This window comes from Sceloporus undulatus, chromosome 4 (assembly GCF_019175285.1).
Source record: "Sceloporus undulatus isolate JIND9_A2432 ecotype Alabama chromosome 4, SceUnd_v1.1, whole genome shotgun sequence".
Classification (NCBI taxonomy): domain Eukaryota; kingdom Metazoa; phylum Chordata; class Lepidosauria; order Squamata; family Phrynosomatidae; genus Sceloporus; species Sceloporus undulatus.
In genome coordinates this window covers 176712074-176739343 of record NC_056525.1, presented here as the reverse complement: position 1 = coordinate 176739343, position 27270 = coordinate 176712074, and the positions used below count along the sequence as shown (strand labels likewise).

Here is a 27270-nt window from a genome sequence, read left to right as displayed (position 1 = left end):
ACATCTGCCAGACATTGACCACAGAATTGCTCTGGAGGAGCTACAAATGCCTAGTGGAGTGTTCTCTCTAGAAATCTCTAGGTCTTCAGTGTGACTTTTGGTTAAAGTTGACCATAGAGTTGCTAGATATTCCTAGGGAGAACATATTAATAAAATCTGTGAATAACCAAATCCACAAAAGTCAAAGTTGCAAATGTGGAGGAATGAGTGTATATGCAGATTAAAATGGTTTGGCCAATACATTTCTATATATATATATATATATATATATATATATGCATGTGTGTATAACCTGTGATAAAATGTTTATGGTTCTGTAGAGTAAAACTGGTAATCCAACTGTCTGGCATGGAAATCTAGCCTTGAGTATCCACTAAGTCAAGATTAAGTTGTGACTCATTCATTAATGCCATTTGAAGAATGCTTATTTACTCCCATGAAGGATCAGATGAGTAAAATAAAAGAATAAAGGCTATGGTGAGGTGAAACGCTTAGCATATTTACAGTTGTTTCCCCAAGATTCCACTTTGGTTAATATGTCACTTTGTGGCTCAAGAGGGGATCATATTCCAGACATGGTGATGTGTGATTTGGTACACAGAATGTATGAATAGCATATGTGCTTAAGAGCTTTCTGTTCAGTGCCAGTTTCATACTGCAGAGGTAAAGGTGAAATGTTACCAAGAAGAACTAAAATCTTCAGAGACTGAACTTTTCAAAAAAATTTTTAAACTATGTTTTGTTTTGGCTAGTTAACTTACTCTGTTTTACAGATCACTGAGCATTCTAGGATAGTGTCAGCATGGAAAAACTACAGCCAAGTGTCTATTGGATGTGTTGATGAACTCGGAAGAATTCACTACAGTGTGTGTAATTGGAGCTTTTTTCCTGATAGTTTTGTAAAAGTACCCATAAAAAGCTGGAATCTTGAGGAGAGGGGCTGTTTAATGCTTTCATGCTATCCATCTGCTTGGAGTCCCTCCACCCACAGAAACCACTGTGCATTGCCACCCAGGGAAGAGACATAGAAGCCTGTATTTTTATCCCTCTTTCTCTCAAGGAGCAGAAATGTAGGCAGAAATAGTAATATAACTAAAGGAACTGTGTAGGGTGACCCTTAATTGGCTTATTTGACTCTAAATAATCTGATAATGAGCCAACAGTCTAGCAGAAGAACACATGCAAGCAGAGTGCTTGTAATGGCCAAACCCAGAGAAGCTTTGTCATAAGAGAGCCCTTTGTGTTTACCAGGGCACTGGAGCACTGATCTCACAACCCCAAGAAAATGCAGTATGTATATGTGCATGTACAGGATCAGGATTCAAAATGGAAGATATGTTCAGTCTGTGAAAGAGGATGTTAAGCAGTGACATGATAGACATGTTTAACTATTTAAAGGGATCCAAACAAAAATCCATCAGTGATACCTTTATTACCCAACCAAAATGCACAACATGTGGGCGTGCCATACACGGCTTTCAGCTTATGCTGAAGCCGTGTGCTGGAATAGACAATGGTGTGTGTGCACATGTTACAAACCAAACAGGAGGAAAAAAACGGAGATGTTAGTCAGATGCCCTCATGTTGTTTCAGTCCTTAGTAAAGATGTTATGATGGAGAGATATCTTTTGCAGGCAAGCAGGCTCCTCCTCCTTTTGGTCATGGGGCAATAGGGATATTTTCAAAGTCCCGGAAATTTAAAGTCAATTTGCATCTCAACAATCCAATTGTCTCCATTCCAGTGAGGTCACAGGGCTCTTTGAGAACAATTGATTCCTCAGGTGTTCTGGGCTCACCTATCTTCGTCAGAATACTCCAGGGGTCAGAGTATTTTGAACCCAAATCTCTCCCTTACCTATTGTAGCAAACTGTGACAATGACAGTTGGCTGCTTTCCCACACAATCCCTGTTATCTAACCACCACCACAGCTGCGGACACAAATTGCTCTGAGCCCAGAATGGGACACTCAGACTTCAGAGCAACTCATATTCACAGAACGACTTGGCAGGGATGCTTCAGTCATCCATCATCGCAGCATTTTGGTCTGGGTTTTCTGGAAAACAAGCAACAAAAGGCAAGTCTCTTTAATGGGAGAGAAGGAGTGGAAATCTCAAATCAGGTTCAGGCATTTTGTAAAAGGTCCAGACTCAATTTGGGTTTTGGGGCTGCATTGTGTAAGTTCCCGGGGGGGGGGGGGATTTGTGGTGTATGGATAATATGGGCGGGTTATAGACCGCCATTTCGGACGTCCTCATTTTAAAAAAGGGGCGTCTCTTTTAGACGCCCCTTTCCCTATCACGGACTCAGTCCATGACAAATGGCAGCAGCCGTTCCACACGGCCGCCACCATGTTTATGTCTTGGACGCATAGCGTCCAGATGGGTCGCGGTGGTTATGATGTTGCGGGTGCGCCATGGGCGCCTCGCAACGTCATAACGGTGCCGCAGGAAGAAGTTCCATTTTGGAGCTTCTTTTTTGCTCCGCGAGGGAGTCGCACGGTTTGTATGCTGCAACTCCCTCGCGGAACAAAGAGCAGTGCCGGCAGACCTTCTGTAAAACGCCTTAGACAAGTCCCCAGAAGGTAAGTTATAGGCTCAGCCCATCATGGGGGCAGAGGCAATATAAACCTGTAAAACAGGAGTGATCAACTATGATGGGACTATCTCAATTTATCTGACTATTATCTTTTTAGGAAGGAAAGGTAGGAGCATTTGTAGGGACTGACTGACAGATTTTCCTTGAAGGATATTGAGTAAAGGGGATTTAAAGCAAGAGGAGATGGATAGCAGTGTTTGGAAGTAACCAACATGATTTCTGTTGAAGGGAATTGAACAAAAAGGATTTAAGGTAGAGATCTATTGAAGGGGCTGAAGAAGGGGATTTAATACAGGGATTCAAACAAGAGAAGGATAGAAGAATGAGTAGGGTCCCATTCCCACTGGGCATATAAAGCGACATATATTGCTGCGAGTCTGGATCGGATCCAGTTTCCAAGTTGTATTCGAATCAGGTCCATCATTCAACAAAAGGGAACAAATGGACTCGGTTTTTCTTGACCCCATGTTCTTGTTCCCATTAATATTTCTCCATTGTATTTTGACGTGGGTTTTTTTTGTTCCCCGTTCCCATTGCCTGTCTGGAACTCTTTTTTTTTAAAGCTGTCAATCGAGCACTTAGGCAGGAACCACAGGGAGGAGTTTGAAGGAGGAGATGGGAAGGTGTTGGAGAGTCTTAGCGGCCACAGCAAGCAGAGGATTATTTGTCCCAAGATGCTGGCTATTTCAAGTAGTGAGGGTCTCTCAGCTTTTGCGGGGGGGGGGGGGGGATCCCAAGGCTTGGTGGGGCTGCACTTCTAGATCTGGGAAGTTGCACTTTGCTAACCCCTGATGTAAAACTTTCTCACACTGGCAACACTGTAATTCACCCCACACATATAGTCTTATAAACTATGTGAAAAAAAATTGGTTTTAATTTTTTTACATTTCTGAGAAACAACTGCTTTGCTACTTTTGTTAGTGATACTCTGCCTGATAGCCTTATAACTTTACTTATTTTGTAGCTGCTAGGTCATTAATAAAGGGGTCTTGTTTTGTTTATTACTATAATGGCTCAACATAGTTGCAAACACTGGGGCAAATAATTTTAAATCTTTATTTTTCTGGGGTTTTCCATTGTAAAGTCAGGACAGGTTCACAGTCAGTAGACCAGATGGCTAGTTGGCTTGTTCTTGTCCCAGTGTAGAATGTCAGCAGTTTTTGATAAGTGCTAGCTTGTTCAAATCCCTTTCAGCTTTTGCAACAACCACTGTCAGCATGCAAAAAAGGCCTGTAGGGCTCTGTACACTTCACTGAAAATTAGTTGTGTTGCTTCTTGAAAATCTCATTTCATAATTCACACTTTTCCTAAAAGTGGATCAGCAGTGGGAATTTTTTCAGGTGCAACATTTCACATGAAAAATTATTTTTAAAAATCTGGAATAGCAGTGCACTCAACATTTAGAAACTTTCCTCACTTCCCTAAGCTTTAGTATCATAGCTTTACGGAATGAATGCAATGTAAAACAAATGATGCTGGTTGGTCTGAGTCAGTCTTCTAATGCATAGATGATATTATTCAAAGTGATTAGTGAAATAGACACTTACCCAGGGACCTGCAAATACTACTAAAAGAAGAAGCAACACTTGCACCCATTGCAATATGGTGCTTTGCTTTTCCCTCCCCACAAAGTGTACCTCTGTCCTGTCTATGCCACAACAGTAGTGTCACTAGGGTTGGCGTCATCTCGTGCGGTAACTCATGGTGTCATCCCCCCATTGACCTTCTCCCATTTCACACCATACAGAATCCTTAGTAATGATTTTTGCACTAATTTATTTATGAATTATAATTCCCATATATCACTGAATATAATGGTAATAGCTGTGACATAAACACTAGCAACATTAAATTTATACCTTTAAATGATGATATCTCACACAGGGAATAAATGTGTTTATATATACATAATTTCATGTGATTAAAGTGAAAATTTGGTAAAATGTGATGTTTTTAAAGAATTTTTAATTTTTTAAAAAAATCTAAAATTAAAAATTGAAATGTTAATGTTTTCTAAAAAAAAACCCTGGGGCCTCTTCATCTCCCACGGAACCTCATCCCACTCACCTCATCTCTTCGACATTTTAAAGAGAGACAGGCAAATACCACAGACCATTTTTGCCAAAATACAGATGTCTGAGGAGCAGTGGTGTCACCGCCTTAGGGTGTTGCCTGGTGTGGGCCACGCAGCCCACACCCCCTAGTGTGCCACAAGGAACTCTGTGTTCTTAATATGATAGATCATGTCAAACAGAGGGAAAAAATCTGCCAGGTTCACACTCTTCTTTTAATCACACAAAGTTGGGGTCTGTGCAGACAGACCATTAAGGAGGCAGAATCGAGGTGTGGCATCCATATGACACATGCCCCGACTCTGTCCCCATGGTGGCGTGATGCCCCGTGCCACTCCACACGGTGCACAACATCATGGTGCTCCTCTGGTGCTGCGCTTACACAACTCAGCACCAAAGAAGTGCCTTAAAGCTGCAGCGCCGTGGCTACTGTGCCCTTTTGAGGGCGCAAAAAGGAGCACAGCCTCATACTCTCCATTCCAGAGAGGTTGGGTCAGGAAGTCCTGTAGTTTAGAATGTGGCATGAGTTGCTTCTGTTTGACTCCCACAAAACTCATAAGATGTAGACTATACTTAGATAGTTATGAGGAAAATTGTTGTGCCTTCAAGTTGTTTCTGATTTATTGCAAACCTAAGGTGACCCTATCACAGTGTTTTCTAGGGCTGAGAGTGTGTGACTTGCATAAGGTCACCCAGCAGGTTTCCATGGCCTATTGGGAATTTGAACTCTGGTCTCCAGGGTCCTAGTCTTGCACTCAAACCACTGCACCACACTTGATCTCTCTGTAAATATGCTTTGTAAATATCCTCAGTTGTGATCTACTGTATGTACTCATGTATAAGACTAGAAATTTGAGTCAAAAAATTGACCCCCCAAAACAGAGTCAACTTATCCATGGGTCAGTGTAAATACTTAACTCTTATTTTTTAAAAAGGAACCATCCACCGGTGAAGGGCTAGAGTGTAATCTGTTTTGGGTTGCAGCCACACTGCAGAAATAAAAGGTTTGACACCACTTTAACTGCCATGGTGCAATATTATGGAATTCTGGGAACTGTAGTTTTATGAGACATTTAGCCTTCTGTGTCAGAGAGCTCTGGTGCCACAACAAACTGTAGTTCCCAAGATTCCATAGCATTGAACCATGGCAGTTAAAGTGGTACCAAATGGGATTATTTTTGCAGTGTGGATGCAGCTTTGGAAGCAATGAACCCCCTCTATTCTCTCACCCATCCTGCCTTTATTGTAAGTACAAACAGTTATGCCTGCTGGAATTTGGTAAATTGTTTGGCAATGTTTTCTTTTTGCTTCATCCTTTAGATCTTTTATTACATGCCCTTAAATTGTATCCATGGCTTATAACCGGGTCATATCAAAATCCATAATTGTGGCTCCAAAAGCTACCTTCGATTTATATATGAGGTTGATTTACAGTTGGATATATGCAATACATCTGATCCTCAATTTTTTTTCCTTTTACTAATCTCAGTTGGGTTCTGGTAAAGTGTACACTTTTCTGCTTTTCAGGGAGGAGCAGAGCAGTAGAGAGAGGTTGAGAGAGATAATGTAAACTGACCTAAAAGCTTGAGTGTAGGACAGCATATACATGGCAGCAAGTGAGCATGGAAACTAGCTCAAGCGGACCCTGATGTGAGGAGATGGAATGGTGATGAGGATTCATTTGTTTTACATCCTCCAAAAACACATAGGGCAGAATCCCATCACATTGGCAGATGTATCCTTCTCCAGTTTATTTCCAAATCTTCCCTTCTCTTATGTTCTCACAAGCCCCAAGGTTTAGATTTTGAGGCTGTGTGTGTAGGAGGCAGCCACATCAGGGATCTCAAATTACCGTTTTCATTTTCTCTTGCCAGAAGGATACTTGTATAATGCCACTCACACATATTTTGTCTAAAAGAACAGGCAGGCATCCTTATTGCAGCTGCGGAGGCAACCCAGGCCCACTATCATTTCCCAGTATCTAGTGTCTCCTTGTTTTGCTTTGTTGAGTCAGAGCTCAGGGATGGGACTGTGTTTTGCTGGCAAGGAGGATCCTCCAGGGATTCTCTCAGGGGATCCTGGTGTATCTTTATTGCCCATTTATATACTTTATATAAACAGCTGAGCCTTGGGGCCTCCCTACTCTGAGGCTGTTTCCACACTGATGGGAAAACTTGGCTTACCATTGGGACTTCCAGATCCATGGAGAGGATGAGCACAACTGGCAGCCATAATGGGCTGATACCAGCAGTACTGTCCTCACTACCACTAAAATGCAGTATGTGCTGGAGGAACAGCATGAACTTGAAAGTGACAGTGTCCAGGTAGCAAGATGTCCATGGTTCACTCGGCCCAGGGAACCTCCTGATTTCTTCCATCCATCAATTGACGCTCCTTCCCTGTCCCCTACACTGGTACTCAGTTGGTAGTCTCTGGGGTTTCCAGCCTGATTCAACTCACAGGGACTCTTTTTACTCCAGAGAATCACCCTGGAGTACAAATTGGACCCATGTTTTGTTCTGTGCATAATCTAAACAAGTCAGTGCAGGAACAAGATGGGAACATTTCACTTCCTCCATGTGGACACAGCCTGAGAGTCACAGAGGATTGGATGGATATTGTGGTTCAATGTATCCAAGGGACACAATAACCCCACTACCTCTCTTTTCTCTAATATGCTCTGGCATACAGTTTGAGAATTGCATGCCAGATCATATCAAGGAAGTAAACCTTTTGTTCTGCAAGAGGGAATTCTTTGTCACATTGTGCCTTTAGTATCTGATATGTTTGAGAAACAATGCCTTACAAACCCATCTACAATCTCTGAGCTCTCCCCACATAATTTCCAAGTTACCTTTTCTGTCTTGAGGACTAGAAGGTTACTTTTTACCAAAACATTAAAGTTAGGAATTGCAGGTGACTTTTTTTAAAAAACCAATACCAATCAATATTGTAGACATTAGAATACTCTTCATATTAGGTAAACCATTTCATTTTCTATGAGTTACAGCTTTAATTTTACGCATTTTAAAAAAACAAAGCTGAATTTCAGATATGTGGGTGTGGAGTCATGCAATACAATTAGTGCTGGATATGTTGTATTTAGCATTTTGAACATTTTTTTGTGATGTGCCATAAATTTTAGAAGATTTTAATGTGCTGTTTTGTTAGGTAAATGTTCAGTTGTGTTTGAGTACTGTATTTTCTGGCGCATAAGATTACTTTTAAACCCAGGAAAATCTTCTCAAAAGTCGGGGGTCGTCTTATAGGGCAGGTGCTGAACCTTCTGAGCTGGACTGGAGAATCTGCAGTCGCCACATATGTAACTGAAGGGTGGAGCAAGCTGCAGGCATCCAGGATGCCCGGGGTATGGAAAAAAGAGCCGTGTTTGCAATACTGCTCTGATAGGCTTGGAAACAGGGAGGGCTGGGCAGGCAGGGAGAGCTGACCAATCCAAGCAGGCTTTGTATACAATAAGTTTTCCTGCTAAATATCTAGATGTCATTAGCCTTTGAATTAAAATTACCATACTGAAATCAAGTCTAATGTTTTTTAAATTTTTATTTGGTGTGCGTTGGAAGGGGGGTAGTCTTATATGGCAAGTATATCTCAAACTCTATATTTTAACTGGAAAAGTTAGAGGTCGTCTTATACACCCAGTTGTCTTATACGCTAGAAAATATGGTAGTTTATTTATTTATTTATTTTTGTGTGTGTGCATGCATATGTGAACATGCACACATGGAGAATGAAACATTTCCACTTTATTATTCAGTGGAATCACAGTAATTATTTTCAAAAGAAATGCATTGGTCACAGCACACACTCACAGTAGATTGTCTTATTTCATTGTGTTGTTTTCTCATTGGAGCAAAACACCATGAAATACTAATGGCTCTTTGACTAGAACCTCTTTTAAAAAGCAGAAGCTGCAACATTTCCATCTGGAAGATTCACAGTTATTCAGATAGTAGCTGACAACCTCCTTCCCAATTATTATCTGGATGTCTAATTTGTTGGAGTGTGATTTTGTGCTCTATAGTGTGATGTCCTGTTAAAATAAGTTGATAGGTTTCATCAGCTGGTAGAAACTAATTAATTGCATACTCCTGGGAACCTCCACATTGTCTTATTCTTTAATGTTGGCAAGTATTACTTTAGTTTTCCAGGGTAGAAGGCAGTCTTTGTTTGGAGTCATGTATAATATAGCATATTGAAAAAGCTGTGCTCTCAAATGGGCAATAGGCCTCAGTCATGGTTCATCTTTTAAAATCAACTATGCAATTCCAATATTGCTCAAAGAACTATACATACTCACCTATTCAGATGGATTTGTGACTATGAGGAAAAACATTCAGCTATGTCTAACAAAATCTCACCACCACATGCTATGCCTCTCTATATTTCTTAAAAGTTCGGAAATAAGAATGACACCTGTTTATCATTGCTGAGCCACAGGAGACATCAAATAGAAGCCAGGAGCCAGACTCCTTGTTGAGAGCCAGAAGGCATGCCTAGAGTAAGAGTAGCTTGGGTATGTATCTAGGTGGCTATTGTCAAGGTTAGTCCACAACCCAGGAAACCTTTACTGACTAGGCTTGTAACCCTGGTGACTCATCACATGTATTAGTTATGTACTGAGATATGTTTTCATGCCCCACCAGCTTCTAATTTTGCTTGGTGTCAAAGGATCATACTTTTGAGAATCTCCTCTAAGTAAACTTTTTTTGTAGTTTCATATGTATTTGGGAAACAGTTGGTGTGTGCCTTCAAGTCGTTTCCAATGTATGATGACCCTAAGGCAAATTTATCACAGGGTTTTCTTGGCAAGGCTTGCTCAAAGGGGATTTGTCTTTGCCTTTCTCTGAGGCTGAAATAGTATGACTTCATACTGGAGGGAACCCAGTGGATTTCTATGACTTGGCGGGTGTGTGTGTGTGTTTCGAACCCTGGTGTTCAGAGTGGTAGTCCAACACTCAAATCACTACACCATGATGGGAAACAGCACAAGTAATATTAACTGATCTGAGTTTTAAAACACACACATAAGCTTATTGTTAAAAGAATAAAAATTACTGAAGCGTGATAGAGAAAAAAGTTAGAGGAATCATACAATTCATAGTATATATTAAGAAAAAAAATCCACACAGCTACTTTACATTTGCAATAATAATTTGCAATAATAATACACTTAAGTTACACTCTCTCCCCTCACCCCCTATTGATGCTCAGTTCAGATTCTTTAGACCAGGGATGGGAATCACATGTGGGCCTATGGATATTGTTGAACTGAAACTCCCAGCATCCCCAACCACCATAATAATAGTGGTGAGTCCTGTGAGTTGCAATTCACAACTGGAGAATGTATGGTTCTCACCTCATGTTAAATTATAGTTTAGCAGTATATTAATGATCTTCAAGCTCACTATTTCATCCCTGGCATTGCCGAAGGAGAAGACTTCTTCTTCTTTAACTAACTGTGGCTTAATGTCACATCAAAAAGGACAAAGTGTGGTTAATTTAAGCTGGTATTTATTGAAACGACATTTTTATGAACTTGTCAGCAAGCTGCTAATCAAGCCAGCCAGAGTCCAGGCTATCTAACAGATGAGATGTAATGAGAAATTCTTCTTTGTATACATGTATATATGTGGATAATGACTGTTCATTTCCAATCTCCTCCTCAAAGTTTTAGGAATCCCCATTCTAATGTATTATTGTACCTGCACACACCATACTTGTGCAAATATCCCCATTCCCTTGTTTTGATTGTTATGACTGAAAACTTATTGGATTAATGAACCATGAATTCCCGTTATGTCCAAAGTGGAAAATTTTGGCTCCTGGATTCAGAATAAATGAAGGTTGATACTGGTCTCAGATGGTAGTTTGTTCAGACTCTGGTAACACCGAGTGTATTGGGAAACTATGATAAATTACCCCATGAAATCTTACATCACCAAGATGTAAAAATTCAGAGGAGGGAAGGGATGGCACAAGAATGGAGCACATAGGGTCTTTCATATTTTGCTTGATCAGTCAAGAAGATACATTTAGTGAAAACCAAGCCTACATCTCATTTGCAAATTATTTTGACAATTTTGGATCTGAAGAACTCTTAAAATAAATATAGCTTTTAGCTGTAATATCAAATGAGAGATAGGTTTCTTTCCAAGCCACTAGGCATGAACTATGAGAAACAGCTAACAAAACAGCAGATTTGACCAGAGCTCCCATGACCCTGCTACAGCCACTAGCATCTTAGCAAAGGCACTAATTAACTTTTGAAGTTCAGGTCAGTCATAGCTAGAAATACACAGACACAGCACAGAGGAAAAATAAAGGGCTTGATGAGAAAGGGAAAACACACATTCAACAAAAGCAGATATAAAAGACAACTCCCATTGTGGAACTGTGTGCTATATGCTTGGTTGATGGCAATATGAACTCTCTTAAGGTACTATTCGAAAAATTGATATTGGAGAAGATAACAGAAAATTATACACATTGATGCTTAATAAATTATTTGATCTCTGGGGTCTTTTAGGTGAAGCCAGTTACCCACAGTAGAATAAATGTATCTGCACGGTTTCGAAAGCCGCTTCAGGAGCCATGCACTGTTTTGTGAGTATAACCTCCTGATAAGGCAGTTTGATTGGCATTCTTATGCAAAACGTCAAACTGTTTGTAATTTCCCGTCATCTTTTTTTAAGCCTGATTGCTAATGGTGACCTCATAAGTCCAGCAGTACGCCTCTTCATCCCAAGGAAAGCACTAAATCAGTGGGATCGTGTCCTTGAAATGGTTACAGAAAAAGTCACACTCAGGACTGGAGCTGTATATAGGTAAGAGAAAGCTGTGTGGTGTAGACACAGAATTACAACTTGAGTTCACTGACACTGAAGTGGAGCTAAGTGAAGTCAGTATCTATGATGTACATGACCACAGGTCTATTATGGCCCAAGGAAGATTGTCATCTGGCCACCCAAAATCCCTAATTAATCCTCACTCTTTTTGTGAGATTTGCCCCCTCATCAGAGACTAATCTGAAATTAATCCTTGTTACCGCTGATCTTTGATTAATGTATATTGACCCTTTGCCCATTTCACTAGTTGGTTGAAGATGATGTTAAGTACATTTACTTTCTTCAAGTGTTCACAATTGAACATCACAAGTGGTACTTGTTTTTCATCTTTGCATGTGGTTCAGACAGCATAATCCTTATCTTTCCTGTATATTGTTTTAAAAATATTTTCTGAATGCCAAGCAGCAGCTAGTGCTCTAGAAAATGTATAAGTAAGGGTTGACAGGTACAGTATGGTGAAATAAGTAGGCCTCCAAGTCCCATTTTTGATGCTGCTGGTATTTGAGCACAGGACCAGATGAAATTCCTTCCAGTAATATCTGGATGATGAGGAGAAAGTCTGTATTCTAAAGAAGAGTGATATGGTTTTAAAGCTTCACACAGGTAAAAAATGTCCCTGCATTTGTTTGGAAAATCCCTAACATTTTAATGTGATTACACATTGTTTGTTAATATAGAATGGGAGACATTTGAACAGCAGATTGCTTTGTGTGCTATTTTTATTTTTAAAAAACCCTTTCCTGCTTTCCAATAAATCCAGTTTTTCTTGAGTTTTTTTAAAGGTTGAGAGAACACACTAAATAGGTTAGTGAAATTTATCATTCTTTAATAATTAACAAATTAGCTACTGTGGTTTATGATAACTGGACTACGATTAGTCAAGGTTCCCGTGAAGACTGTTGATCCTGATAAGGATAAAACTCTTCATTAAATCAATGAATGCAACATTATGAGTTTAACACAGCCAAGACTATTCAGTCAGTTCCACACATCAGTAAGAATGCAGATTTGCACATGCCATTTCTGGTACATACAAGCAATCACCAGTTGCTATCAAAATAACTCAAAACGGAACAGAAATTATCCAAATGGGTGGTCAGAATGATCCACAGTACCCCCAAACAATCAATATGTATTACTGTTGGAAGTCAGGAGTCAAACCCACTTGTTTAATTTGTTGGATAGACAGAAGAAAATGTAGAGTGAGCAGAGCTTGAAAAGATTAGTTAGGGCAATAACCGTGCAATCTCCAGCAGTTATGCAGGTTGGGAGATTCTGCAAGTTATTGTCCAAATATTCTTTCAACCTAAGGGTTGGATTTAATTTCAGAGAAGTTCTCTAAGACCCTGTTCTGCTGGTGAAGTCAAAAATGCGGGATCAAAAATGCCAGTTATATTTTAGGTTAAAACTCTTACTACCAGTAAGTAAGCCTTTGGAAAGGCAATTCAAACCTTTAACCTCTAAAAGCCCATTAAAAATAGAAAAACCACTAAATGATCTTGTCTGTGGAAAGCAAGAATGCCAAATTGAGACCCCAAGAGAGCCCAATTCAGGCTGGGGTTCACAGCTTTTACTGCAGTAGGTGCTTTGTGGTCACCGTATGATATAACAATTTTGTTAACTGCACAATAGTTTAGCCAGACTACTGGAATTAGGATAGCTCAATTCCTTCATAGGTCCTTTAACCAATTTAGGATGCATTTTGTCTAAACCTGGCAAATACTCAGTTTGGTTGGCAACCTTTTGGTTGGCAACAATTATTGCAGCCTCTGCATATCCTCAAAATGTAGCATGGCAACATGCACTAGAGGGATTTTTTTTGAAGATTCTGAATCTTTGAGTTACACAGATTTCCAATCAGAAATTTTGAGGAGTAGAAGAAATAAACTGGCCTTACATCCCATCTAGTGGCTCTTGTTTAGAGGTGCAGGTGGAAAAGAGTTTCTTAAGATATTGGTGGGCTGGAAATGATCTACTTTGGTATAAAAAGATGTTAGTAAATCTTATTTTTCCTTACTCTCTACTGAAGTGAAATCAAAATATTAGTGTGTGTGTGTGTGTGTTTATTTATTTATTTAGGGTGGTTTGTTCAAATAGCACACAAAAAATAAGAGCTTCTAAAATAAAACTCCTGAATAATCAGAGTTTTGGCAGGAGTAGGTATAAGACTAGGAATGGGTAGGGCAGCTAGGGATTAGGAAAGATCCTGAAGAGCAAAGATATACAATTAAGTGCCAAAGTCAGAATCATCCAGGGCATTGTTTTCCCCATTGTCATGTATGGATGTGAGACCTGGACAGTAAAAGAAGCAGACAGAAAGAAAATCAACACATTTGGGATGTGATGCTGTAGAAGAATGCTTAGGGTACCATGGACAACCAAAAAGCCAAACAGATGGGCCCTTCAACAGATCAAATCAGAACTTTCCTTGGAGGTCAAGATGCTCAAATTGAGGCTGTCGTACTTTGGCCACATAATGAGAAGGCATGGATCACTAGGGAAAACTATACTGCTAGGAAAGAAAGAAGATAGAAGAAGGAATGGAATGCTGCATGTCAGATGGATGGATTCAATAAGGGGGTGGGGTCACAGGCATCGGTTTGTAGGGCTGAGCAGAGCAGTGGAGGACAAGGAGTCTTGGAAGTGTCTCATCCACGGAGTCACCATGGGTTGGAGTCAACTCAAGGACAGCTAACAACAACGAAGTATAGATGAGCAAAAACACACATATATGCATTATATAATGTTAGCAATCGTATGTCCCCCCTACTTTTATGTAAGCGGGCTTAAGGCAACAATGTGACTGAGCATCCATTTCAAAATTTTATAGTAAATCCACAATATTGTCATGGTTTGCATAAAAGAAGAAGAGCTCTCAACACTTTAAGAAATACTGATATATTTTATATGAAAATTCCTTGAAAAATGCAATTTGCAGAGTTTATGTGAATGCATTAGCATGGTTGTCTGTACCAACCTCAGGCCAAATTTACAGGAAACTCTTCTTGTACATACCAAAATGAATGATTGAATAGGAGTTATTCCAGATTGCTGAATGTTCTGCTATTGGTTCTGATAGTAATGTCTTCTTGTTCAGTTAACTTTGTTTCTATGAAGGAAAAAAACATGTACCCATTAATTCATTTCTCTCTTGAGGTGATAAAGTGTATGTCAAGGCTCATCCACTAATCTAAACTGATAACAAGTTTATTCTTTGGAGGGCAGGGGTATTGTTTATTTGTGTGCCATCAAGTCATGTGTTGATTTATGGTGACTTCATGGATTTCGTAGAGTTTTCTTAGGCAAGGAATACTCAGAGGTAGTTTTCCCAGTTTCTTCCTCTAAAATATAGCCTACAGTACCTGGTATTTGTTGGTGATCTCCCATTCAAGTACTAACCCTGCTTAGCTTCCAAGATCAGATGGGATCTGGTGTCTTTAGGGAATTTTGGCTAGGTATTGTGTATGAACTGTTAGAGAACACAATTTGTAAAAAAAAAAAAAAAACTCATCATGGAACTGTTGTATATCCTTCACAGGCTCTACACTTTAGATGGAAAACTTGTTGAGAGTGGGTTGGATTTGCAAAATGGACAGTTTTATGTTGCAGTTGGTAGAGATAAATTTAAGAAGTTGCCCTACAGTGAATTAATGTTCAGCAAGTCCACAATGAGGAGACCTTATGGGTAAGTTAATGTGTTTTTGCACTAGCCATAGTTATGATTTATGATCGTGTTTATGAACAACATTTCTGATAGCACAGCACTATAAATCAAAATAGCTGATATTGTAAAGGTTTTACAAAAAGTATATGAAGGACTAGATTACACAGTGCAAGGGTCTATTTTCTGTGTTTTTCCATGTGAGCATGTACCTGTTTCTGACTGATTTTACATTTTGGAATTTTAAAACTACTAATTTATTGGTTAAATTATCTTCCCTTTGCTCCAGTGAACACAAGTTGACATACACGGCTCTCCCCATCCATACTTTATTCTTGCAACAAATCTGTGAAGTAAGGCTACTTGATGATGGTGATGATGATGATAATTTATATCTTGCCTAAAATCTTGCCTAAAACTCAACATGGCTTGCAGTTTAAAAGAGCAACACAAATTTAAAAAAACACACAAAAAATGAAAATTAAGATAGAATGAAATTATTCACAGTATTAAAACACAGTATCATATTAAAAGAATAAAATGCAATTTGAAAAAGATAAAAAGCTATTTAAAACAGATCAGTTTAAAACAATGTAGCACACCCTACCCTGTTATTTTATGCTTTCTGTTTTAAAGCCTATCAAAATAAAAAGATTTTAGTCTGTTGACAACAAGGAGAGGACCATTCTGACCTCTCTGGGAAGGGACTTCTAGAGTTTAGGAGCAGCAACTTAGAAGGCTCTCTTTTGTATACCCACCAACCATGCTTGCAATGGTGGCGGGACTGAGATAAGGCCTCTCATGATGATCCCATGGCCTGGGCAGACCCATACCACTACTACTACTACTACTACTACTACTACTATTATTAACCTTTATTTATGAAGCGCTGTAAATTTACACAGCGCTGTACATGCAATCTTTTTAGTTAGACGGTTCCCTGCCCTCAGGCTTACAATCTAAAAAGACATGACACAGAAGGAGAAGGGAGTGGTGGAGGGAAAGGGTAAGAGGTCCAACAGTTCCCCTCTACCTCCAAGGCCTGGACCAAGGCAGATGGACTGGAGGGAGGGCTTGGCTTCATAATGGATGGTTAATCTTCCAGGGAAAATACATACTCTCAAGTAGGATAATACATATACAGTACATAGCAATACAGGAAATGGTTCGATAAACAGGCACCAAAAGAACATCAAATAGTAAGCAACAATTATGCAATGCCTGGGAAGGCTTCTCTGAACAGGATGATTTTCGACTCCGTTTTGAAGCTGGTTAAAGAAGTGATGGCTCTTGCTTGCGGGGGAAGAAGGTTCCAGGAGTGAAGGGCAACGAGTGAAAAGGGGTGAATCTGGGATGGGGCAGAGGAAGATACAGGGAGATACAATCTGCCAGATAGCCTGGATCTGAGTCAAAAGGGCTTTATAGGTCATAAACAGCATCTTGCATTGTGTTGAGAAACAAACTGGCAGCCAGTAACAGATTGCGATCTCTGTAACCTACCCCAGTTAACAGTCTGGCTGCAGGTCTTTAGACCAGCTGAGGTTTCTGAACACACTTCAAAGGCAGCCCCATGTAGAGTACACTACAGTAGTCTAAATGGGATGTAACCAAGGCATGTACCACCATGACTAGATCCTACATCTCAATGAAAGGGCACAGTTGGTACACATGTTTTAAATGTACGAAAGCACTCCTGGCCACTGTAGAAACCTAAGCTTTGAGATTCAAAGCTGAATCCGGGAGTGCACCCAAACTGCACGCCTATGGCTTTGGGGAAGTGGTAACCCTGGAGTGTAGGCTGAATCCCTATTTCCTGATTTGCCTTCCAACTGACCAGGGGCATCTCTGTCTTGCCTGGATTAAGTTTCAGTTTGTTTGCCCTCATTCAGTACATTACTGAAGACAGTCACAGTTTTAGGACCAGGGCAGCCTCCTTGGATTAGAGTGGAAAGGAGTAATAGATTTGGATGTCATCAGCATATTGATTTGCACCACATTCCAAAATTCTGGATAACCTCTTCAGTGGTTTCTTGTATATGTTAAACAGCAAGGGGGACAAAACAGAATCCTGAGGGACCCCTAAGGCCAGTTGCCAGAAGGTTGAACAGGAGTCCCCCAGAACCACTTTCTGGATTTGCCCTTCCAGGAAGGAATGGAGCCCCTGTAAAAGAATGTCTCCAATTCCCATCCAATCCAGGCAGCCCAGAAAGATATCATGGTTAATGGAATCAAGGGTCACTGAGAACTCCAGCAGAACTGACAAGAATGCACTCCCTCTATCCAGTCCCCTGTGTAGGTCATCCATAAAGGTAGCCAAAGTTATCTCGGTCCCATAACTAGGCCTGAAACCAGATTGAAATGCATCTAGATAATCTGTTGCATCCAGAAACCCCGGGGCTGGGAACCTAGCACATGCTCCAATACCTTGCTGTCAAATGGAATGCCTAGCCCAAGGCCACCCAGTGAGTTTCTTTACTTAGTGGAGACTAGAACCTGGATCTCACAAGTCTCAGTCCACTATTTTAGTCTGATTCCAGTCTTCTCAATACAGATTTAATTAATTTGATTATGAAATTTCATTGGATTTTTATTAGATTTACACCCTTTTTAGAACAGGTATGAGAAAAGGTTTATCATCATCACCATTTATACCCTGCCTTTTGGCCAAAAGTGGACAAAATATACCATAACATCACTTGCATCAGACATCTTGAGAAGATGTGATGATTGCTAGCAATAAATGGAGCAGTTTTAATATAATTATTTATTATCCTGAACATATTCAGAGTCTTTAGAACGTAAAATATAATTATTTGTTTCTGTAGTGCAAAAGCATCCTCTTTGCCTCCTGCTGGTGGATCTGGAAAGTCTAAAGGAAGCGTAAGTATCACAATACATGGTAATCAACAAGCTCAGTTCCAACAGATGGGAGGCCACTTTGGGTGTGGATACAGAGCACACAAATATTCTTCTTAAGGCAAGAGGTGTGAAGCACATCAACTTGTTCTTCTTGTAGTTCTATCAGATCGAAAGCCACACTCAAATAAATCTAGAACCATCAGATGCATTGCCTTTCCGCCTTAAAAACCAAAGTATAATAATATCAAGTTTACAGTTCAGGATTGTTGTTGTTGTTGTTGTTGTTGTTGTTGTGTGCTTTCAAGTCATTTCTGACTTGTGGCAACCATAAGGCAAACCCATCATGGTTTTTTCCTTGGCAGAATTTGTTTAGAGAGGGCTTGCCCTTTCCTTCCTCTGTGGCTGAGAGAGTGTGATGCCCAAAGTTATCCAGTGGGTTTCAATGACTGAGTGGAGATTGAAAGCTGGTCTCACAGTGTCCTTGAGTCCAGTGCTCTAACCACTACACCATACTGGCTCTCACAGTTGAGGAACACTGACAGCAAAAAAAACCAAAAACCAACAACTATGTATAGATGTATAAATTTAATAAGGATAAGCAAAACCTTTCCCCTGACATTTTCACAAATTAATTAATGCTTCTTCTTTTTTGATGAATGATCATGCCAGTCAAAATCTACTGACACAGGAGAAACAGTCACCTCTCCTCTACTGCCAAAGGGCACGGACAAGAATGGACAAAATCAAGAGTTTAGGAAACCTGCAAAATCAAAAGCGACAATCAAATCTCATACTCTCCCTGATAATGGTAAGTACTCAAAATTCATAGCACAGTGCGGATATTTTGGGAAGCTCCATAAAACTTGGAAGCCAGTTGGTTCAGGGCTTGTGATCTGTCTCAAAAGCATATATCAGTTGGCTGCCACATTTTTCACTAGCTGTAGGTTTTGAACAATCTTCAAGGGCCACCCAATGTAGAATACATTACAGTATTCAAGAGGCAATTAAGGCATGTGGCTACATCTGCCTTTCATAGGAAGAGGTGCAGCTGACACACCATTTGAGCCTGGGCCGACATTCTTGGCCCAAGTAGCCACTTAGCCTTCCAGGAGTTTCTCTCCCTGCCATTTTTTTCTACATTATCTTCTTGTCCACATGGACCTTGTCCCTTCCACTTACAGGATACTTTTTCCTGTTGTGCTTACATCATTGTGTATATACAGTGCACCTGTGTAATACACAGCTTTGAGCAAATGTGTTCAAGCCGTGTGGGAGCGTGCAGGGTGCAAGGGGTGGCGTGTCCTATTCAGATGAATGGGGTGCGCGCCCATGGCAGACCTGTCCTAGCCCCTGAGATTCCAGAGCCAAAATATGAGGCCAAGAGGTGACCCCCCTTGTGATGTCACAGAATAATGAGCCCTGGTGATGTTACAAAGGATAATCCCGGGTGATGTCATTAAGCAGACTACATTAAGCATGAGTCACAGTTACAGTGTATGCCTCCGAAATACCCCCCCCCCCCCAAAAAAAAACCCCTAAGTCTGATATATGAGGGAAACATGTATACATACAATTTCCAAGGTAGTGCTCTCACCTGAAACCACCATCCCTCTCCCTGAGGACTAGAGAAGAGGGCCCAGGCCCTGATGTTCCTGGCCATCTATTTAGAGTAGATGACTTTTGAAGTACTAGCTCTAAAAGAGTGGCTTTATGAAAACACACATATATAGTCACACACACCTAAAATAATTAAGCTAAATTGTTGGGAACAAAAGTTAAAAGTATCAGTGTTGGTTAGGGTCAAATTGCAGTCCTCCAGATGTTGGTGGATTGCAACCTCCATTAGTTTTAGCCACCATTGCCAGTGGTAAGAAATGTTGTGGGTTGCTGCCCAGCAACATCTGGAGGCCTGTATTTTATACACTTCTGAATAGCTAATGAAATCATGGGGCGTCCCTTCAGGTTGGTGGCAAATATGAGGCTTCCATCCTTATTATGAAGGTCCCACTGCTGTGGCCACCAAAGGTTTTCAACTTTTATCCCACCAACTGTGGGGATTATATTTGGGCAATGCCACCAGTGCCACCAACTTTGAGGATTTCTCTCAGGCAATCCCTCAACAATGTCCAAATATGGGGTTTCTACCCTTTAACCAACCAACTGTGAAGACCTCCATGGTGTTTACTACAGTCACCAAGAGTGAGGGCTTTCCCTGATTTGCACCTCTGAGCAACCAATTTTGGGGACAATTTAAATACCCTCAAGATACATATGAGAATTTATGCAACTTCTATCCTCAGTGGGTGCCACCCCTCTTTTTTCACTGCAGATTCCTTGCCTGAATCCAAGCTCTCAGATAGATAGTATTTCTGGAGACCAAGAGTGTATAAAACAAAAAAAAATAATCTTTATTTACCGATGTTAATTGTAACACAGCAGATATTTATTTATTACGTTTGAAATACCACATTCACTCTATCTCACTCCTCTTAAGCTGACTCAAACCCTTACCGATCACTCAATTCAAATCCAAGCCTAGTCTAACTCAAACCCTTTTCTAACCGCACTCTTCTCAAACCCCAGACTAACTCCTCACCCCAACTGACCTCCCAATTGTCATTCACCAGCCTTTTGCAAATCTCCTAAAACATTCCACCAATCAACATTCACTCCAACATTCGATTCTCTCACTCCTCCCATTATCTCCTTGTGTGTTGTGTGTCTTCAAGTTGTTTCTGACTTATGTGACCCTAAGGTGAACCTATCATGGGTTTTTTTTTTTTTGGACAAGATTTGTTCAGAGGAGGTTATCCATTGCTTTCCCCTGTGGCTGAGAGAGTGTGACTTGCCCAAGATCGCCCTGTGGTTTCCATAGCCAAGCAGGAATTGAATTTTGATCTGCAGAGTCCTAATCCAACACTCAAACCACTACACCATACTCCTTACTCTTATACTAAAATACAACAAATAAATCCCACAACTATTTCCAATGTCCATGACATTACAAGAATCTTCCAGGTTTCAAAAGGAAAAAACTTATCATGAACTTGGGGACAACAAGGTCTTCTCAGGTCCTGAAGCATCTTGTGGCTAGACACAAGTTTGAATGCAACCACTAAGCTTGCTAACTTAACATGTATATTTACAGTATAATGTTGGTAGAAGGAGTGTAAACCTTCTTAAAAAAGTATGAAGGAAACTCATTTTAGCTTTGTAATAATTGTCATTAAAATGGTGTATCTAAATAACCTAAAATGACTTAAAATAGGGGTACCTATCGCGAGTACCTCTGTTTTCTCTGGATTCAGTCTGAGTTTGTTTTCCCTCATCCAGCCCATTACCGACCCAAGGCAGGCATCCAGAGAAGAGATGCCTTCCCTAGTCACTGCAATAGTCAGGGACATAGAGAAATAAATTTGGGTGTCATCAGCGTACTGATGACACCACACCCCATGTCTCCAAATGATCTCTTCCAGCGGCTTCATATAAATGTTGAAAATCATGGGGGACAGAATGGTGCCCTGAGGGACACCAGATGTCAGCTCTCTCTTGGAAGAGCAGCTGTCCCCCAGCATCACCATCTGGAATCTGCCTGAGAGGTAGGAATGGAGCCACTGGAGTACAATGCCCCCAATACCTAACTCCCTCAGGCGTTCCAGAAGGATACCATGGTCTATGGTATCGAATGCCGCTGAGATGTCCAGGAGCACCAGCAGGAACTTAAGTCCTTAGCAAGTCCCAGTGTGTGCTAAGGGGAGTTCATTGTAGATTCACTGGGTGGTGGCAGCTTGACTAGAGGATCTCAAGCGGGATCATTCAGCTCAGCAGGGAGCAGGAACAGAGACTCAGGAGACTCTAGGGGAAATTAAAGGGATCTGCTGGGTCTAAGGGCCAAGAATAGGGTGGCTGTTTGGCTGCTTGGATCGCAGGGATCATCACAAAGGTACTTCACTTAGGGCAGAAAAATGAAATGCACAGATATAGGATGGGTGACACCTGGCTGAACAAGACTACGTGTGAAAGGGATCTGGGAGTCCAAGTAGAAAACAAGTTGAACATGAGTCAACAGTGTGATGCGGCAGCTAAAAAGGCCAATGCAATTTTAGGATGCATCAATAAAAGTATAGTGTCTAGATCGAGGGAAGTAATAGTGCCACTATTCTGCTTTGGTTAGGCCCCACCTGGAATATTGTGTCCAGTTCTGGGCACCACAATTCAAAAAGGATGTTGAGATACTGGAGCATGTCCAAAGGAGGGTGACCAAAATGGTGAAGGGTCTGGAAAACATGTCCTATGAGGAATGACTTAGGGAGCTGGGGATGTTTAGCTTGGAGAAGAGAAGGTTAAGAGGTGATATGACAGCCCTGTTTAAATACTTAAAGGGATGCCATATTGAGGAGGGAGCAAGCTTGTTTTCTGCTTCTCCAGAGAACAGGACCCAGAACAATGGATGCAAGCTCCAGGAAAAGAGATTCCACCTTAACATTAGAAGGAACTTCCTGACAGTAAGGTCTGTTCAACAGTGGAACACACTCCCTTGGGGTGTGGTGGAGTCTCCTTCTTTGGAGGTCTTTAAATGGAGGCTGGATGGCCATTTGTCGGGGATGTTTTGATTGAGAGTTCCTGTATGGCAAGGGGTTGGACTGGATGGCCCTTGTGGCCTCTTCCAGCTCTACAATTCTATGGTTCTATAATGAATGAATAAATCAAGAGTGGTGGGAAATAGGCTATATAAGCCATACTTGACTTCATTGAGCCATAATGGTTGAGATTTGTTCCCATGTATATAAGCAATAAGCATAGGGTTGCCATACCTGAGGACCTCCAAACCGGGACAAATGTAGGACAAGGTTTGAAAATGTAGGACTTTTTTAAAAAAATTGCTGGCCAGGAAATTAAAAAAAAAAAGTTCCTACATTTTTAAACCTTGTCCTCCTCCTCCTCCCGGCTTGGGAGGAAGCCTAGGCCTGCTCCCAGGTCGAGAAGGGGCGCGGGGGCCGCTTGGCATCGCGGCGATCGCCGCAGTGCCAAGCGGCCTCCTCCTCCTCCTCCCGGCTTGGGAGAAAGCCTTGGCCTCCTCTTAGGCCGGGAAGGGGCGCGGGGGCCGCTTGGCATCGCAGCGATCGCCGTGGTGCCAAGCGGCCTCCTCCCCGGCCTCGCGGAGGCCTTGGAGGACCCCGCGGCGCACGCGGGGGGAGGTGGCCGCGGGTGGTGCCGTCCCGGTCTTGGTGCCAAACTGCCAAAGCGGGATTGCCCCGCCTATAGGCAGGATATGGCATCCCTAAATGAGCATGGTGTGTGTTGGGCTGTGACGCTGGAGGCCAGGGTTCGAACCCCTAGTCAGCCATGGGAACTCATTTGGTGAACTTCAATGAGTCATACTCTCTCAGCCACAGAGGAAGGCCAAGGCATCTCCCCTCTGAACAAATCTTGCCAAGAAAACAATGTGATATGCTCATTTTAGAGTTGCCATAAGTTGCAAATGACTTGAAGATACACAACAACAACTATAAGCAGGGACAGAACACATTCTTTGTATGCAGAAGGTGCCCCCTTCGCTCCCTAGTATGAGGGGTCAGTCTGGGAAAAATTCGCCTCCTCTGTTCCTTTGGCTGATGATGGCATAGCTTACAGCACACACAAACAGTTAAAGCACGCGATGGTTTATTATGAGTTTATCAATATGATGTATGATGAAGAATGTGTTGTCAAATGAATGCATCCTTAAATTCAAATTAACAACATGAGTATCAATGTATTATCAATGAGATCTGAGCACTAGTTCAGTCAATGTATTTTGTAGTAAACAGATCCTATATGAAGGCCCACAGAAGTGTACAGATTTTCATTTAACTTTCAGCGGATATTTTACTAAATCTATAATTGTCCTAGAGCATCTGCTTAGCATTTTACTTGAAACTGCTAGGAGTTGGTAAATAAATGTCTAATCAAAGGCTGTAAAGTTAGTGGTGAATGTATTTTGATGGAATGTGTGACCAACAAAAGTGAAAAAGTACTTGGAGAACCAAGGCCTGATAAGATGCCTTAAATTTCATTCTTACATTGAAATCTATAAATGTGCACATAAATAATCTTAAAACTTGGACACGTCCCTATTGCTTCCTCTTAGACAACACTGGAAGAACGCTGGGATAATCAATCAATCAAGCAAGCAAGCAATCAAATACTTTCCAAGCAGCTTCAACATACTTTTTTTTCTCTCCAAGTCAATATTAAATGGCATGTGAGATGCTGTTGATATTTCACACAACACAATTTATATTCCTGCCTTGCTTACATCCTTGTATACACAAATTGTTGTGCCAGGGCTGTTTCTTTTTCTGTATTAATATGCAGTGCATACTTTAACAACAGTCCTTGAGCAAAGTATGTCCTTGAATAGTAAAACTAAAAGGCTAAGACCATGGTGTAGAAAAGACCTTTTTTAGTGTTTTATTGGTTATTTTCTATAAATAGTCCATATAATTATATTGTTGTTATAAAACTGCATGAGAACATTTACCTTTAAATGATATTTGATTCTTATCCCTATTGTATGTTCTGCAACAACAGAGCCTGATATAAGATTACATGTTCACTATAAGCTCATAAATTACCTTGTGCCTTGTTGAATGCTGCTTCATATCTCTGAGAAAACCTGTTCCTGTGCTAAGGGCTAGAAATGGCCACCTGAGTCCTCAAAATCAGTAAACAAAACATTGTAGCTACAGTATTTAATAATAATTCACATCGCTCACCCCAGACACTCACCTTTTTCTAGCATTCCAATGCTCTTGGTGTTCCTTTTTCAGGACATGTGGCATCAAATCTGTTTTTTTTTAATTGCACTGTTTTCCCAATTGATTTCTAGATACAATTTAACAACCTGGGTGATTCTTATGACTAATGTTATTTATTTATTAAATTAATTTATAAGCTGCCTTTCTACTGGAAAGGGACCCAAGGTGACTCACAGATAAAATAGTTTTAAAGCTTTACAATAATATTTTTAAAAAAACCAATTAAAATCATCATGCTAAAACCATATAAAATCACATAAAACATAACAAAAGTTAAAAACATAAATAGAGCACACAGCCCATATAACAACCCCCCCTAAATAGTGAAGAAAAGTAAAGCAGGTGCAACTATTCAGCAGGAATACATAATAAAATAAAACCACCCAAGCAAGCTCAATTCAAGCTGATATTAAAATGACAAAACAAGCCAAGTGCTGTTGTTCTCTCTCTCTCTCTCTCTCAACTCACTTTGTAGGAGACACCTTTAACACAATCAGTAAGTTGGAGTTTGCTCGCTAAATATCTTTAGCCTAAATCCAAAGTGTACAAATGCTTATAAAAAGAAACTAAACACAAATTTAAGGTAAGGAGGTCTGCATTTTGCAACAATGAAAAAAAATATTTATTTAGCAAATTGAGTGTTTCTCCAATTTTTATACCATCCTCGACCAACAACGACATAAACACTGTTTCCTCTATAGTACAGTTTTTTGCCTCCTTCCTCAGAGGTTATGAGAAATAATTTGCCATAGCAGGATGATACTTCAAAATATCAAAAGCCAAAAGTTTTGCACCTGAAAAGGTTTTCTTCCTGTGCTTTTGCCTGATGAGGACATCTGAATTTAAGACTCACTGAGCTGTGTGGCATTTATTTCTTGGTAAATATCCCTAGGGCTTGGCCATTGCTATTTAAAAGCGGATGTAGTTAACCTGGGCTCAGTCCAGTCTTCTGTAAATAAGTGCTGTGCCTATAGTGGTGAGAACTGAGCTTGTTATTATTAGCTTTAAGAACACCCATGTTTTACCTACCTAGTTCAGTTTTATTTTATTCTTATTGCACTAAATTCATGGTAAATTAATATCACCTTGCCTCACTACAGCGCTCTCTCTCTTTCTCTCTCTCTCTCTCTCTGTCTCTCTCTCTCTCTATATATATATATTCAAATGAATGTAGCAAGGGCTGCTTTTTGAACAGTAACCTGTTCCATATGTATGACAGATTTATAATTCTCTTGAGACATTTTAATATGAATTCCCACAGCAATATACTGATTTCACTTTCCTTGCCTTCTTTTCTTGGTTTAGTGAAGAATGGTAAACAATGCCCTATCCTCTCCGTCCATTTTAGCTATCTGTTGGATTTCATGAACAATGCATTTCTTATGCTGTAATTTTTCCCATTCTAACGTTATGAAGCAGCATCTGGTATATTACATTGACTACTTTTTGTAAATAGATTTAAGTCCCACTCTTACACACAGAGCTTACAGCTCTGTAAATGCCCCTGATTTCCATAAAATATTCAGGGCAGACTGTTATTACCATGATTATTTTTTCCCTAATGCTAAACTTCAATCAGCCTCAAATTTGAAATGCATTACATGGTTATGCATAATACTATCATTTGAGCTGCAATAAAATTTTTATTTTTAGTGCTGCCTAGGAAAGGAGCTTATGCAACAAACATTAATTCCCCATGTTTAATTATTTAAACATATATTGATTTCTTATTAGTTTGAATTTATAACTCATTTGCTATTTAATACAGCCATGTAATTTTCTTGTTTACTGAAGTGTACTAGGTTTCTGTCAGGCTGGATGGATATACAGAGCTTGATAAAACTGGGAAATGCCTTTCAGTCATTTAGAACACAGGAAACTTGTGTTCTACTAACTTTTTATAGGTTAGCTAGGAACCAATTTGCTCCTGCAAAATTCCCATGCTTTCCTCTATTGCAGGACCTGTTATGCAAAGGTGCTAGAGTAGACAGTCCTGTTTGGCGCATCATACCATTTGTTCTCTTCCATTATCTCCAGGCAACAAGACCCACCTTCCCCTCACCTCTTTGCTCTGAACATCTCTTGTGTATGCTCAGTGTATGATCTCCTATTCCTCCCCCTCTTACCTTGTCACTTGGTTGAGAATAGTGAAAATTTCAGTACTGAAGTCCTTAAAGTTGGTGGTTTCACTTAGCACCTGCACTGCTCTGCTCAGTTTCCTTTCCTGCTCCTATCTACTCTGCACACGCCTGTTATTTTGTTATCTTCTCTGACTCTCACCAACCAATATGGTATGGACTAGAACTGGTAAATTCCACTTGGCAAATCCTTCTTATATTATGAACTTTATCACTTTCCATGAGGGTAGAACTCAGAGACATATCCACGTTACTCTGGAATATCAGTGTGCAAAGAT

At 40.4% G+C, this 27270-nt stretch overlaps 1 protein-coding gene and 1 long non-coding RNA gene across 3 annotated transcripts in view; one reads left to right on the top strand and one right to left on the bottom strand.

The window, feature by feature from the left end:
• DCDC2 (doublecortin domain containing 2) overlaps positions 1-27270 on the top strand; it is a 62031-nt gene that overhangs the window by 19310 nt on the left and 15451 nt on the right. For both annotated transcript variants that reach the window (XM_042464530.1, XM_042464529.1), the window contains exons 4-8: positions 11216-11292; positions 11382-11513; positions 15073-15219; positions 18021-18075; positions 18724-18862. In XM_042464530.1, the coding sequence (XP_042320464.1) occupies positions 11216-11292; positions 11382-11513; positions 15073-15219; positions 18021-18075; positions 18724-18862 (550 nt within the window). The remainder of the gene's footprint in view (positions 1-11215; positions 11293-11381; positions 11514-15072; positions 15220-18020; positions 18076-18723; positions 18863-27270) is intronic.
• On the bottom strand, positions 1559-27086 carry LOC121929206. The gene is made up of 3 exons (XR_006103622.1): positions 26981-27086; positions 14550-14643; positions 1559-2054 (listed from the first exon to the last, which is right to left on the bottom strand). It is a non-coding gene; the product is annotated as an uncharacterized LOC121929206 (long non-coding RNA).